This window comes from Pecten maximus, chromosome 17 (assembly GCF_902652985.1).
Source record: "Pecten maximus chromosome 17, xPecMax1.1, whole genome shotgun sequence".
Taxonomy (NCBI): Eukaryota; Metazoa; Mollusca; class Bivalvia; order Pectinida; family Pectinidae; genus Pecten; species Pecten maximus.
The window spans coordinates 8,990,229-9,008,043 of NC_047031.1; the positions used below are offsets into that span (position 1 = coordinate 8,990,229).

Below are 17,815 nucleotides of genomic sequence, written 5' to 3' on the forward strand. Positions count from 1 at the left end.
GACACAATTCCAAACCATGTTGATCTATCAAAGCTGAAACTTTCCACGTCAGAGAAGACACAGATAGACTCCTTGTCTATATCAAACAACTTTCTCCGTGGCAAATTCTGTGTGATCACAATTAAAATCTTCTTGATCACAAACAAACTCCATGTGATCACAAAACACTTCCGAATAATCACAATTAAAATCCTTGGAGCACAAAACACTTCCGAATGATCACAATTAAAATCCTTGGATCACAAACCCCAGAAACATGTATATTTCACTTCCATCCAGTTGAATATTTCATTTTACTGCCTCATGTGTACGATAAATCCAACCCAACATTCACACACCTGATTTTCAACCTTTTTCACGACAATTAAAGCCAAACAAAAGTTTGGTCCAATTTCAAAGTCAGAAGACAACTGTTACAGTGCTTTAAGATACAATATCACACTTAGACAAAGGCTGTTTGAACGTCTCCTAACGATTCACAGGTAAAATACTCACAGGTAAAACAAACAAACTCCCAGGTAATACACAGGTGCGAAACTTTCACAAGTTTGAATTGTCTTGTAAATTTACACAAACATCCACAGGCGTAAAGGAGTATCTAGGAGATTCCGAGGTACAGCTGGATATATCATTCTCCGCCGTTTCCAGGTATGAATCTGTGACTAATTAGTTATATCAACAAAAGCCAAGTCTATATCTACCTATACATACACCTGTGTATAACTTAATCAAATCAGATGTCCCAATTTACCTGAGGCCATCTACAACACCTGACAACCAACAAACTTATTTCTCCCTTTTATAAGACTTTTTAAGTTAAATATCGACATCAAATTTGGCTGAAACTAGCATTTCTTTTTTAAATAAACTCCTTATCATAAAGAACACATAATTTAAATTCAATATATTTTTGTTATAATCAGGATTTTTTTTATATCATTTAAGTAAATAAATTTGCTAAAATTACATTTTGAAAGGAAAATAAAGCTTACAAAAGATGTCCTTCAGAAGCTGGTATAATTGACACTGGTCTATGGCTTAACAAACTTAAGTTTGAATTTTAAAAGCCTATGTGTGTTCATGCTTACATCAATACAAATTTTTAAAAATATTTTGAAAAAATTGACACTTAAGGTCTTTTAAATCCAAAATAAAAATGTCTTCCCTAAACAAGATCTATAAAATCTATAAACTGTATGTTAAGGCACCGGACGGCAAAAGTATTTCAACTTCATTATAACTACAAGTAGATAACTATGGCTAGATATTTGTGAGAAAGCTTATCATACACCGACCTCCGATCAGATCCACGGTGAGTTTCTAACGATTTTCTAATAATGTTTGCATAAGTCCTGAGCACACACAGCGTCGATACACCTTACATCTAATATATATCTTAGCACAACTTTTTTTCGATATACTTTTGATACAACAGAGATTCCTAAATGGGCTGACGATAGAAAAATCCATACCAAAATAATCCAACTTTCCAGTGTGTCACTGTATATATATATATACTCAAATATGTAGCTGGCCAATCCACCTTTCCTGTCAGTGCTACCGGAGTTCCGTGGACGGATACCACACTAGGACAAACATGGAGTCCTAGGCATGCGATTTATCTAAACCAGAACCCCGTGCGATTTCTTTTGATAGCATTGACATGCCTTTTAAAGATCTAACAAGCGTTTAATTATCGAGTTGATATAAATCTCAGTTTAATTCTGGTTGTGTGTATATATACGGGATCAAGTTCGTCCCATTCAATTGTCCTTGTGGGGATTTGTGTATTCAGGTCTACAGCACAAGGCTGTCATAGCCATACTGCATAAGGAGAAACAGGACAAGGATCAATGATAAATATTACCCAACACAAGCTAGTCAAATATATTGACTATTTATATAAATATTACCCAACACAAGTTAGTCAAATATATTGACTATTTCTATAAATATTACACAACACACATTAGTCAAAGATATTGACTATTTATATATGTATTACCCAACACAAGTTAGTCAAATATATTGACTATTTATATAAATATTACCCAACACAAGTTAGTCAAATATATCGACTGCTTATATATAAATATTACCATACACAAGTTAGTCAAATATATTGACTATTTATATAAATATTACCCAACACAAGTTAGTCAAATATATTGAATATTTATTTATATAATTTTTACCCAACACAAGTCAGTCAAATATATCAACTGTTTATATAAATATTACCCAACACAAGTCAGTCAAATATATTGACTATTCATATAAATATTACCCAACACAAGTTAGTCAAATATATTGACTATTTATATAAATATTACCCAACACAAGTCAGTCAAATATATTGACTATTCATATAAATATTACCCAACACAAGTCAGTCAAATATATTGATTATTTGTATAAATATTACCCAATTCACAATTTAGTCAAATATATTGACTACATAATATTACCGTACACAGGATAATCAAATATATTTACTATTCATATATAGATATTACCGTACACAAGTCAGTCAAATATTTTGACTATTGATATAAATATTACCCAAAGTTAGTCAAATAATAATATTACCAAACATTTATATAGATATTACCAAACACAAGTTAGTCAAAATCAGTACGTATCAACATACCAATATTGCAAACTCATGCAGTTTAGAATAAATATCACTATACACAAGTAAGATAAATATTCCAAATACTGTTATTTATATTCACGTTTATTATTCTTATTACCTAAATGTTGATCTTGGCTGAATCTATAAATACAGTCTAGATCATGATGTGATTTTCACACCACATTTTGGTCAATGTTATGGAAATGCTTTGCAGTGCACTAGTAAGTAGTCAAACACAATAAAAATCCAATTGAAAAAATTGCAATAATATGACGTCATTTTGGCACTATGTTGATCATCGTCACGTCAAGGCTTAATTGTACTGTGTCAGATGGATTGCCAATCAAACACAGAAATGAATTGGAATCAAAAGATGCTTTAAAGGTAATGGTCAAAGATAAAGTGAGAATTTATCAAAGAAAGACAGATTTTAACATTTAAACACTTAATATAAACATTCATTATCAAATAAGTAACAATAAAATGATTAAAAGAATTCTAAATAAACACTTAGAGTAAATAAATATAACATAAGATATTATGATGTGCCTTCTTAAATTGAATAACAGACTACTATGAATTAGAACTATATCATATGCCAAATTTCAAATCTTCATAACATCACAATTTAGTATGAGGGAGTTATCTCCCTTCCAAATGATTGAGATCGGACTGACTAATGAGTGTATAGAAGGCTTGGGAAAGATAAAGTAACATATTTCTAGATTTGAAATTTACATCTTATGAAAAGGAATGGATAATTAAATATCCTTATAATATACATACATGATACATTGATCATCAATGTCAACATCAATCATTTGTTTGTGATGCTGAAACAATACAAATAAATAAATAAATCCTCTTTACATTTACAATGGCATATTAATCTGAAGCTCTACAAAAGACCTTTCTGAGGAGTTTAAAGAAAGGCTGACCAAACAAATGGTCATTATTGTGTTTAGACAGGTCGATAACTTACTAGTTACAAAGACCTAAAAATTTATTGATTTTTACTCTTCTGTCATCATTGACAACAACTAGAAGCCACAAAAAGTGTAAACAATGTCCTGTTGATAGAGGAAAGTTACACACCGGGGAATTTTTATAGAGAAAGGGACGGGTAAACAATACCATGGCACAGAATGTTAGTTCTCAAATTTATTTATTTTACAACAATTGTGAAACAAGTTATATCAGCTGATATTAATCACACTTGTTGGCCTAGGTGGAAGTGACTGCGAGGGGTGACACTGTGGGAGGAAACCGGAGTACCCGGGTAAACCCACGTGGTCGGGCAGGTGACCCCATCACTTTTCCCGTCCGATCGGGGAATCGAACCCCGGCCGCCTAGGTAAAAGGCAAATGTATTACCACTGTGCCAACCACCCTAGAAAGGAAAGTACTAATTTGGGGTGAAGGTTGGGGGGGGGGGGGGGGGGGGGGACCCACATAAGAAGACCCAAGGGTGGACCCACAAAAAATGGAGAGATGGAAAGTATTGAAAAGTAACTTTGAACTTCTATTTTTGTTTCGTTTTTGTATTGTTTCATGGTACATCAACAACTGGAGACATTTAAGGCAAAATCAGAAATGGGAGATCAGAGGAGACAAAGATATACACACAGGGGAGAAAATATCAGATCCATAGAAGCTCAAAGGGAGACAACTCTTATTACAATTTTTGACTGATATATTCAGATTTAGGAGGAATTGAGTCATTTATCAAAGCCGAATATTTAGTGTAAGTACAACCAAACAGAACCGCTTACTATATCTAGCATATTCCTTATAGACAATCTGATATGTCTACCTTAAAATTCACTCCAACACCATGTCATGCAATGTCTTCTTTAAAAATTTAAAAAATGGTCATTGGTTAAAAATGGGTCAGTCACTGATTTAAAATTTACAATAATATTAAGTATCAGTCCCCACCTACAAAACACTGAGTTGTAGGCCTATATAGTGAGTACAACTGCTAGTACAGCCCTTTTTATTTGTTTGTATCATTGTCTTTGTTTTAAACCAAAGGAAACATTTGAAATTTCATTCGGATATTAAATTGTTATATTGTTGCTAGAAAGTGAGATCATTGTGATAATTTGCATTCATTGACTGACATCTATAATACAACATACAGATGTAGTTTTCATAACATATCTAAGTAAATACTATTATTTAGAGTGAACAGTGAGTTAAATAATTTCCAGAAATAATTAAAAATCATGTAATTTTGCATCTATTTTTTTGTAACTTGTTGCTTATATAATTATCTTTCCAAACTTGAATAAAAAAGATTATTGGCCAAGCTTGAAATAAGTTTTTTTCCCCCCTTTTTTTTATTTAAGTGAGGGAAGTAAGTGTTCATGCAAGGAATTTATTTTCCAATAGCAAATTATCTCCCCTTAGTTTTTGTTTGCTAAATGTGTCGCGCGTGAAATGTGTTTCCGGTCAAAAATGTCGCTCACGCACTTTCTCCCCCAGGAGAATTTTAAAAAGTTGGCAAGTATGTTACATGTAAAAAATTTCATCATTTACTCATTTTATTTAATGTGATGCTCAAATGACTGACAGTTATGATGTACAGTTAGAAATTAAATTTTAAACAACCATATTCGTATTGCAATTGTAATTACAGCTTAAGAGAGGAAAAATGCAACAACCAGACCGGGACTCGAACCCCAAACCTCCCAACCCGAGACGGACACTTTAACCATTTGAGCTATCTGGACATCGGCCTTAAGCCCAGTCCAGATAAGATAAGAGAAAGATAAGATAAATTTTCCAGTTACGCCACATATCTTAAGTCTGTGTTCATTTGCCATTTACATTAATGTTTATCAAATCATAAGACCCCTATGGGCCCCAAGATCAACAATCCTGGGTTAGGTTTCTTGGAGAGAAACTGCTCCCTTTTACAGTTATAGGCTAGTTTTCGTCCCCACAGAGGTCAAAGTTTGTGATGCTGTATAAGGTCAAAGTTTGTGATGTTTGTATAAGGTCAAAGTTTGTGATGCTGTATAAGGTCAAAGTTTGTGATGTTTGTATAAGGTCAAAGTTTGCGATGTTTGTATAAGGTCAAGGTTTGTGATGTTTGTATAAGGTCAAAGATTTTGGTATTCTTATGAAATCATGTCATCTGCATCACAGCTCAGGGTAATGTTACATAACATACGTCATGTTAAATCACTGTCAGGCCCCTGTGTTTACTTTTAGCCAGTGTCTACAGTATGTCATATTGAATCTTTGTTACAGGCCCCTATGTTTCCTTTTCAGCAGTGTCTATAATATGTCATGTTGATTTCAACCTCATTGATTGACATTTTTTACAGAAAACTATTCTGTTGATTTCACTCTCTTTAATTGAAATTTAAATCTGACGTTTCTTACATAAAACTTCTGAATCACTGTGAATTAGTCACAACCTAGAAACAATGAAATTGATTATAAATAACCGTTGAGATAAAATCCGGACAGCACCATACTTACCACAATCAGGTTGATATGCTCCACTTTGAGTAACGAGGCAATATCATCCCTGGGGTCTCTCTCCTCACCTGACTCCATCTTGAAGTCACCAAATTAATTATCAACAAAGTTAAGAATCCCCACTGATTGTGTCAATCAAAGTAACATCCCAATAATGTGGAAATTTTCCAGAAATAAAATGAACACTATCCAAAGTACTCATGTTGTCAGTTTTTATGTGTGAAAACTTAAGCAGAAATTTCCTGGAATATTGTCAGTGAAGTCAAAACTCCAAGTGTTCAATGACTTGATCAGCACCGGAGCTATCTTCCACAATCATCCATGTATCAGGTTTAATTTGATATTCCAAATTATAAAATCTCGAAGTTTTTCATAGATTTTTGAAATTTGTCCAACTGCAAGCTGGGTGTGAAAGCTGACGTACCACTTAGCTTGAACATGGCTGTCGTCTGATAAATCAAAAACATCACCACATGATGTCATAAATATAAAGGGGATTACATTGTTTGAATGCAAAGGAAATCATATTTGATTCAAAATGTTCCCCAAAATGTGTGACAGACATTTCAGAGATATCAAGTTTATGAAAAATGAATTTGATTTCTAGAATGACACTTAAGCAAGGAGGAAGTTACTTCCGTCTTTTAAAACTAAATATTTGTTCCGCAGAATCCAACAGCCCTATAGGCCAACTGTTATTACAGAGATGAGGCCGCGGTGGCCGAGTGGTTAAGGTGTCCCGACACTTTATCACTAGCCACCCACCTCTGGGTTGCGAGTTTGAAACCTACGTGGGGCAGTTGCCAGGTACTGACCGTAGGCCGGTGGTTTTCCTCCGGGTACTCCGGCTTTCCTCCACCTCCGAAACCTGGCACGTCCTTATAAATGACCCTGGCTGTTAATTAAGGACGTTAAACAAAACAAACCTAAATTACAGTTTGTATTAAAGACTTCCTATCTATTACAAAGTATTTTCAAGATTCCAGTCTCCGAATTCACGCTATATCCAGTGTTTCGATCCCTGCTATAACAGGAAATTTGGTTAACCATTCCATTGAGTGTTCGTAAATGATGTTGTTTCAGCGAGAACTATCAATTCACAATCATAACACTGTGAAAGTTTGTCAAACAGCTTTCATCTTTTTGCTATGTTAGTTAACCGTAACATCAAAAACTATTCCTACCTTTTCATCGATAGATAAAAATTTAAAAACTGAAAATAAAAAAAAACTTCTGACAGCAAAACATCCATTATGATGTGTTGTCAATTTCCTACCAATAACGTTGACATTGATTTTCATTTTTTATCAATGATTGTGTCAGATGTATCATTTTTATTGCATCCCTTTTCAGAGGACGTCATGCCAGGTTTTACGATATGTAGTCATGGCGTTAAAACACGAGAGAGACAATAAAATAAATTGTAAAAAAACAATTTTGAAAATTTACATTTTTGAAATTATTAAAATCAAAATTAGAATTAAAAATACATCCAGTTACATTAAGGAAGTTCTATATTAAAACTAGCCTGTCACATCTCGAAACCTTAAACTTGTCACAGTAAAGTCCCAGTACAGAATGCTTCATAACCAAACTCCATAATAAAAGATTTGTAGATTTACCCTAATTCAGTCTATAGGCACCACTTCCCTGAGTCTGAAATTCCGTCAGAGTACAATCTCTTTTTTCATATTAATCCAGTCAGATCTATCAGTTTTTTAACCAAACTTCCATGTTGTCACAAGGATAATTTCTCAATAACTGAGAAATGCATTTCACAACCCTTTGGAACAACATTCTGAGATCCAAATAGAAGAAATTCTTCAATTATTCCTATGAATTCCAATCTGAATTTACTGTCGAAAACCCCTCCAAGATAATTTTCAGATAGTAGCTACTTTTCTGCATGTTTGGCACACGCAGACAAATATTCCATGAAGTGCTGTCGATGGACTCCTGTCATCTTCTCTACAGACACCAAGTGTTTACCTGCGAAGATCTACACAAATGGATGCTGCTTTTTCTATGTAACTGCTGTGACTACCCTATCTACATCACCGATTTATTGTATTGATGTTGTGACGACCCAGCTTCGGAACAGCGCGTCCGGCAAAGGCAGATTAATTATTAATGACAACAAGTATGACGACCTACATCAATGTACATCACCTAAACACTGCAAAGTCACACATCACTGCACAACACTTCCCTCACAGTAACCCAGTATACCAGTACTGTACAACACTTCCCTCACCAGTACTGTACAACACTTCCCTCACCAGTACTGTACAACACTTCCCTCACCAGTACTGTACAACACTTCCCTCCTCATGTACTGTACAACACTTCCCTCACCAGTACTGTACAACACTTCCCTCACCAGTACTGTACAACACTTCCCTCACCAGTACTGTACAACACCTCCCTCACCAGTACTGTACAACACTTCCCTCACCAGTACTGTACAACACTTCCCTCACCAGTACTGTACAACACTTCCCTCACCTGTACTGTACAACACTTCCCTCACCAGTACTGTACGACACTTCCCTCGCCAGTACTGTACGACACTTCCCTCACCAGTACTGTACGACACTTCCCTCACCAGTACTCAGTACGACACTTCCCTCACCAGTACTGTACAACACTTCCCTCACCAGTACTGTACAACATTTCCCTCACCACTACTGTACAACACTTCCCTCACCAGTACTGTACAACACTTCCCTCACCAGTACTGTACAACACTTCCCTCACCAGTACTGTACAACACTTCCCTCCCCAGTACTCTACAACACTTCCCTCACCTGTACTGTACAACACTTCCCTCACCAGTACTGTACAACACTTCCCTCACCAGTACTGTACAACACTTCCCTCACCAGTACTGTACAACACTTCCCTCACCAGTACTGTACAACACTTCCCTCACCAGTACTGCACAACATTTCCCTCACCAGTACTGTACAACACTTCCCTCACCAGTTTTTATATATTGTATATTTACATTCATTCAGTTCTTAATGCCATGACATCTTCTAAGCTAGGAATACACGACTACCAAGTAATTATACATGATGTTATCTTGCACACAGAATTTTACTTTATGATTTTGTTGACATTCTTTCGATACATTTTCAATGCATAAGTTCCAGACATGGAATATTTGATGTACGTATTACAGGGTTTTAGCTGTAAAATGATTTTGTACGGTATTTTCATCAATGCATTTTACATAGTTTGAAGTCATTTTCTATGTCAATTCTCATTTTGAACAAAAAAACTTGCAAAGTCACACTAATGGTCTGTGTAAAAAAAAAATATTTCAAATTTAAAACATTTTTTTTGAAATTCTCAAACAAAATTCACTATGGCCATTAAGATATGTAATATTTAGAATTGAAACAAACAAATTGTGAAATATGTTGTTTCTAACCCATTATTGGACCATTAAACATGACCAGGTGCTTTAAACATCCCTGTTACATGGTAAAACAGAATTTTTCATCTTTCTAACCTACCAGTGATAACGGGTGGGGTTGACTAAATGCCTTTACAGAATGGTGTATCATCAACGTTACCGAGATCGCCTATATTTTATTGATGCGGCCAAACCATTGAAGGCTATTACAGCTGCTTCTGAATCTCCTTGATGGAACTTCCACATGCTTCAATTCAATTTCCCAATAACTTGATCAATTATTCATGAGAACTAATGATGACAATGTTTCTGCATGACTTGTGAATCTATATATACATGATAACATTCGTATATCGCTATGACTGTCGGGGTAATGTCCGACTAATATGAGGAGTGATTTCAGTCACAGAATTGTCTAATAAGGTAGCAGTGTACAGCAAAAATGCTGAATTCTGAAAAATATGGCACATGTTTTAGATATGTAAACATTGCCTGTTAACCCTACATATAACCTCTAATAAAGTATATATATTTGTTATCTGTACAACATTTGCAAATTTTAATCAAGTATTTTAATGAAGCATGTTAACTATGCAGTGGCGTAGGAAGCGGGGGGGCAGGGGGGGCAATTGCCCCCCCACTTTTTTCAGTGGGGGGGCAAACATATCTTTTTGCCCCCCCACTTTTTGACATCCAAAATCTAAAAAAGGGGAAAAAATACGAATTTATATATTCATTTCGATAAATATCTGTATATTTTCGAACCGATAATGTTTTCTTGAAGGCAATGATAAAAACTTTATCTTGTACATCCGGAACATTCCGACTTTTATACTAGTATATCAATCCTCAGACCTGTGTGTCGGTCGTCTGCAATAGCCTGGTAAGTCAATATTTATATCTTAATACGAAATTTTGCTTAACTTCATCACATAGATTCAATAAGTTGATGATAATTTGTGAAGTTAATTGAGTTTATAATGAGAACAAGACAGAAACACAACATGAATAAGAATGCGCGGTTTTAACGTGAATAGAGTGATACTAATTACCGACAGGTACGAGGAAATACAAAAAAATTCGCCTCGCGCCTACGGCGCTCGCTTTATCACTAAATTACTGCCCCCCCCCCCCTTTCGATTGCAGATCCACAGGGGTGCTTCGCCACCCTGGGACCCGCTGGGCGACCCCCAGACCTCTCGCAAAAAGGGGGAAAAAATCGGCTCGCGCCTACGGCGCTCACATGATCACTTAATTACTGGACCCCCTTTCGAAAACTCCTGGATCCGCGCCTGATCCCGAATTATTGGAAATGTGCTATATTCATTTTCCGCGGGGGGCTTGGACCCCCTTGAACCCCCTATCAGGGCGCTGCCCTGGACCCGCTGGGCGGCCCCTCAGACCCCTCGTAAAAAAAAAAAAGCAAAAAAAAAATCGGCTCGGGCCTACAGCGCTTGCATTATTACTAAATTACTGGACCCCCCGCCCTAACGAAAATCCTGGCCGGGCCTGGTGATTCATGTTTTGCCATAAATAATATATCCTGATTTGCGTAAATAACTTATTTTGTACTACATAAATTATCAAAATTATCATGGGATGTTGATATGATAATTATTGCCTAATTTTGCGGAGATGGCATACGATTTGTTTAGTGCGTAAAAAAAAAATTTTGCCTCCCCACTTTTTGACGACTTCCTACGCCACTACTATGTACTACTTCATAATGAATATACCAATTATAGTGTACATTTATTTTTTCATTTTTTATGCATATCATAATACAGGAGTTATTTGCTTAACAAAAAAATTGCCCATGGCCAGGCTGTCCTACTGTAGTGTGCTACCTTAAAAAGTCTGAGATTCAAGTGAAATTTCGGTCACAAAATATTCATATATCATTTTAAGGAAGATTTCAGTGAAAATTCCACTGTGTGGAGTAAATGTAGTTGTATTTTTTAATCAACTTTGGTGACAATTCCACTGTCAAGCAGTTTTAAGGAAGGTTGAAGAATTATTTCCATACTATCAATTCCAACGCAAAAGTATACGTAGCCAGTAATATTCGGCTCTGTTTTGTATCAACCATCAGCCTAACTGTTGGTAAGTCAACATTAATAACTATATTGATTACTCCTAGATTTTATAGGAAAACAATCAACTCTGTAATAAACACATCAGTGTATTGATATTTCTTTCTGTGTTGACTCCCGCAACTATCTCAGAATTAACAGAGCAAAAACTTCAAGAGGGACGCCTTATAACCGAGTACCAGTGAACCCCAGGGAGGGTTATGTGTGGAGTATGACTGTACCCCAGGGCAAACATGAGACCCCTGGGTCATGAAATTCACAATTTTGGTATAGCACCTTAAGACCTTTATATCTGTGAAGAGTGTTTGATTCCACCATATCTGGAAGTGGAGAAGAAGATTTTTGAAATTTTAGTCAATTTGACCCTTTTCGGCCCTGCCCGTCAGGCCCCTGGGGCTTGAGGACCATAAAATTCACAATTTTGGTTGACATTTGGCCATGAAAGCAAATTCTGCCAAATTTCATTGAATTTGGTCGAGCGGTTTTAGAGAAGAAGTCGAAAATGTAAATTGTTTATGACGCCGGACAAAAGGCGATCGCAATAGTATAGGTCAACTGAGACTTCGTCTGGGGTGACCTAAAAAGTCACCAGGATTCGTTAAAAACATGTTCAAGTATTACACAACATAGTATCCTGAATACTTCTAGGTTAAATTTCGTTAAATTTTGTAATTAGTGATGAATATTAATAAGTCACCCTTATAGGTGACAGGCTCAGTACCACTGTATATCAATGTATATGTACATATATCAGTTTTTAAGAATAAATCGTTGTCATTGTCAAGGCTGAAATCGCTGAAAATTAACGCTCTCCGCTAAACTACACAAGCATTTGATATATAAGGTTGTAAGTCAAAAACAAATAGTCTTCAAAATTTCTTCCTCAAGAAACAAATTTAATCCTGGACCAAATATCTAATTGTATTATAACTACCTTGAGTATCGGGAGGGAGACAATTGTCTTGAGAAGTCGTTTTCTCTCCTTCATCTTCTACACTCCACAGTCTCAAAAATGTATATTGTTGTTTTAATCATATTAATGAAATAATGCCAAGCTCTAATTGTCACAACATCAGAATTCATGATGCTCCTTCACAAGGAATGAGTTGGTAGTGCTACCATTAAGATGTCTGCTCGCACTTCCATCCTTCCGATAGTTAAACCTGAAATCTCTTGGTATCAACGTTCATTGCATAAAAAGTATTTTTTCTCATAGGTGTTTAAATGTACATGTTGCAAACACATGCTGTACATACCAACCGCTAAGACTTAATTCAAGAGAAAGAAAGATTTGTTCCCCACTATGTAAACATGTCATCAAATTCTTTATATTAATGCCACTATGCCATGTTCCCTTTGAGGTGATTGACAGCTACATATTTTTTGTCCGTCACATACTTTTATACTTCCAAGGTCGCGTCACACCAAATCTGTTGTTTCTCCTAGTTACCAACAGTAGTCCAGAACAGTAGGGGGCCCCTAGTAAAACCCTTCTCCTATAGATCCCTCGGTAACAGGCAGTCGGGAAAGAAACGTTATCCTACATGCAGGTGTGCATATATTTCAATTAATAGTGTGAATGTGTGGATATATACATATATACTTCCCCACCATCAACTCACACCTTAGGACATGTGTAGTGTGAAATTCAAACTGTTTTTATCGGATTGGATCAACATTTTTAAGATGTGTAGCTTTCAAATCAAAGATATTTAACGAATATAATTAGTCAGATTTATTCAGACATGTGTTCTAGAAGAGCTCATGGCTGGGTAGCCTAATGGAATTATCAATGTCATTCCGATTCCTCAAATGATGTCAAGAGATTGTGAAAAGGTAAGTACAATGTAGATGTTGTAATTTTAATGTCTTTAATGTTTTTTTATTAGTTTTTATATATCTTCAAATAACATGTATGATCTGTTTGAACCAAAATATCAATTCCTACAGTCTACAAATTTTCTATATAATACCTAAATAACCAATTGTTCACTCTAGAATCGCCGAAATGTTTCATTAGAGTATTAAGCTAATTCTCACAAAACTCTATAACCAGCTCCTGTGCTGTGATATTTCATTTATCAATTAGAGGATAGATTTGTTTACATACTACGGTCACACCTGACCAGAAGCTTAAACACACCTGCTAATTACTGCCCATAATGTCCATGAATACCCTATACAGAAATTACCTCCATTTCTAGAGAGTGCTCATTACAGTATATAATATACCATACTGCCTTAACCTCTCCATGTGTAAAGATTGTTGATTATAGTACGTGTATATATAAGTGTACAGTATATACAAACACATACTTATCGTATACCTCCCTATTGAAGTCGTTCCGTGTGATACCGAGATTACACTCCATCATACCTCTATAAACAGTGCTACTGAAAGTATTGGTATATTTTTGGGACATATTAGGACCTATTGGGACCTATTTGGGACATATTGGTATATTTTTGGGACATATTGGTATACTTTTGGTATATCTTTGGGGCCTTACAGTATATTTTTGGGACATATTGGGACCTATTTGGGACACATTGGTATATCTTTGGGGCCTATCAGTATACATTGTATTGGCATACTTTTTGGGACCTTTGGTATATTTTTTAGTGTTTCTCCCAGAATTCATTCATGTTTGACTTTGGGAAAGATGCCTATATATGTAAATCAATCTGTCATCCTCTAAGATAAACAGGTAATTTTATTTTGATCTGAATATCTATCTCTTTGTTTTTGTTTTCCTAGGTACATGCGGAAGGAACCAACGGAGAGGGAGACATAGCTCAAAATAATAGAAGCTGCTTCGATATTTATCTTTCCTAATCAACCAAACGACTCAGACAGGCTCCCACCATTAACCAGAGACCTCAATGACAGGTTGCAGGTAAGTAACAAGTAAGGCTTGTGAATCTGTTAAACCTATAATTTACTGGTCGATGATATACCAGACTACACTATAATAAACTATTCGCTGATATTTCGGTGAGATTACACTATAATGAAAGGTCACTGATATTCCGGTGAGATGACACTATAATGAACCTGTTGCTGAAATTTCAGTGAGATTACACTATAATGTACTGGTCCATGATATTTTGGTGACATGGCACTGCAATAAACTGGTCCATGATATTTCGGTGAGATGGCACTATAATGTACTGGCTGCTGATATTTCAGTGAAATTACACAATAATGAACACCCAATTCGCTGTGTATTCCTTAGATAAATTGATAAATAAACTAAATTATTGGAATGATATGTCGACAGAAAACAGACTATTATCCCACTACTTTTCCTCTGCACCTGTTCCTTATGTCTTTATCCCTCATTATTTCTCTCTCTCTCCTTCTTTCTTTCCCTCTACCCTGCTGCAGGTAAATTAAATACAGGTACACACCATCTCTGATTAATTTACACCTATCAATAAGCTGCTAAGCTAAAAATTACTTGAAATTGACTTTACATTGTCAATAAACTTCATCAAAGTGAAGTCAATAGAATTGGACTTAATACATGTTTACTAGTTAGAGTGAGGTTAGAGTCAATAAGGATTAGTCTTTGAAGTCACTGAAGACATTAGAACTTGTACATTAATTCATTATGGTTTGTATAGAGACGCATGTATTTAAGGGTGTATGCTACAATGACATACTGACCTCCACTTCAAAAGAGCTTCACACAAAGCCACTAGCTCTTTGTCACTTTATGATCTCCAATCCAAAAGAACTCCACGAGAATTTATACACTGGTAATTTTTCAATTTCAAATGGTCATGGTATCAATACATATTATTCTGTGAGCTACAGCATGAATCAAGGCAATAGACTGTTATCACAATATATATCATTATCCCAAATCACACAGCTGTCCACAATGGGGTGAATAGTTATGTCCATCAGTTACAGGTTCTAAGATACCAGGAGAAGGTCAAATTAGAATGCAGCCTTTTCCCTTTGTTCCAGTATTTCTTTTTCCTTTATATACTTAGATCTTGTAATATTTCATAATCACAAATATTTAAAGCCTATCTGATCTCGTATTTTCTAGAAGACTCAAAAAAAAAAAAAAATGAAATTCTGAATATAAAGTACATGTACATATCTATAGTAAAATTATACAGGTACTTGGCCAGAAAATAGATAGGCAGAATAGTGCAACAGTGCACGTCATTGAGCACAAGTTCCAGTCATACTGAACGTAATCAAAAACAATTTCTCATCAAACTGAACATGATTTAGAACAATTTCCTGTCACGACAAACGTTATTAAGAACAATTTTCCGTCATACTGAAAGTCATTGAGAATAATCTCCTGCTACAACTAGATTTCCATGTTTTGTGTTTGTGGTAGAAACAAAAAACTCTTTACAAATCACTAACAACAAGGATGCTGAACATCTAGATACAATATGTCTTCAAGTCAGAAAGACAGACAGGATGTCAGATTAGTTCAGGTTGATTATAGACATTAGACAATATGTCAGAATACTCAGGGGTCAGATTAGACAATATGTCAGAATACTCAGGGGTCAGATTAGACAATATGTCAGAATACTCAGGGATCAGATTAGACAATATGTCAGAATACTCAGGGGTCAGATTAGACAATATGTCAGAATACTCAGGGATCAGATTAGACAATATGTCAGAATACTCAGGGGTCAGATTAGACAATATGTCAGAATACTCAGGGGTCAGATTAGACAATATGTCAGAATACTCAGGGGTCAGATTAGACAATATGTCAGAATACTCAGGGATCAGATTAGACAATATGTCAGAATACTCAGGGATCAGATTATACAGGATGTCAGAATACTCAGGGATCACATTATACAGGATGTCAGAATATTCAGGGGTCAGATAAGACAGGATATCAGAGTACTCCAGGTCAGATTATAGAGGGTGTAAGAATGTCCAGTTGTCAGGTGATACAAGATATCAGAATACTCAGTGGTCAGATTAGACAGGATGTATGAGTCCTCATGCAGGCATCAATTATATAGGATATGATGTCACTATACTCAGTGGTCAGATAAGACAGATATCACTCTGTCCATTGCCATATTAATTAATAACCAACTCTTCATACAATATATATGTCAATTTAAAGTAGTTCTACCAAAGTAGAATGTGTTCCCCGAAATTCCCAGGTAATGAAGTAGCACTGTAAGAGTGGAATCAAGTCAGAGGTCCTACAGTCAACATAGCTGTATAAATTGGCATCACACAGAATCATGTGACTGGAAAATTAGTTCAATAACTGTAAATTAAGTAAATTAAGATTTCATGCCTGTATGTAATATATAATACTGTATGATAATTATATCAATTCTGCTTCTGTTTAATTACATTCAAATCAACAGTTAAATCACAACTTCTACTGAAAGCATGCAAGTTTGTTTGTACAATATGTAAACATTTATTCTTTAAAGAGCACATCTGGTCCAAATTGACGAAAGCTTGTTAAATTCTATGACAATAAAAGATTAAGAATGAAAAATCTGAGTCGTTAAAATCTCAGGTATAGATCAAAAATGTCACTTTAATCAGGAAACATTACAGTTCATTTAAGCATTGATGTCATTTTTTTTAGTTTCATTGCATGGGGTATGAAAAAAAATTTGTTTGCAAACTGTATGAATCTGCGTCTTACAAAAGTTTGCAAACAATTTTTTTTTTCATACCCCTATGAAACTAATAAATAATTGACATCAACACTTATAGTTAATTTTTGAAATTGATTTTCAAAATTAAAACACATGTTTTATGTACAATTGAACTGATCTTATAAGGGATTCTTTTTCACAAATCAATACCCAATGTCAATGGCCGTATTGTGACGTCACATATTTCACGCCATTTTCGGATATTTTTCATAGAGGTATTAAAAAAAATCTAAACCAATCAGAAAGCTGCATTCTGCGTAAAAACACTGGACAATTAATTATATAAAGATAAAATCTAACAAGCTTTGAGCATTATGGTCCAGTATTTACATATATATATACAAATCACCTCACAGGAATCTGAGACAAAAAAACCCTACAATAGCTATGATAGATAAACACAGGTATTTTACTTATATTATTTATTTGTACATGACAAACAATAGAAATGTCACGTGACAAGGGAGGTAACTCCCTGAGGCATTGTCTGGC

General features: G+C 35.2%; 1 protein-coding gene across 14 annotated transcripts in view; it reads right to left on the reverse strand.

Annotated features, from left to right (window-relative positions):
- LOC117315682 (nuclear-pore anchor-like) overlaps positions 1-17,815 on the reverse strand; it is a 108,314-nt gene that overhangs the window by 61,969 nt on the left and 28,530 nt on the right. The window contains exon 1 of one of the 14 annotated variants that reach the window (XM_033869992.1): positions 6,128-6,220. The exons of the other annotated variants lie outside the window; for them this stretch is intronic. Coding sequence (XP_033725883.1) covers positions 6,128-6,205 — 78 coding nt within the window. The 5' untranslated portion in view covers positions 6,206-6,220. Of the gene's footprint in view, positions 1-6,127; positions 6,221-17,815 lie in introns of those variants that run through there. 14 annotated transcript variants of the gene reach the window in all.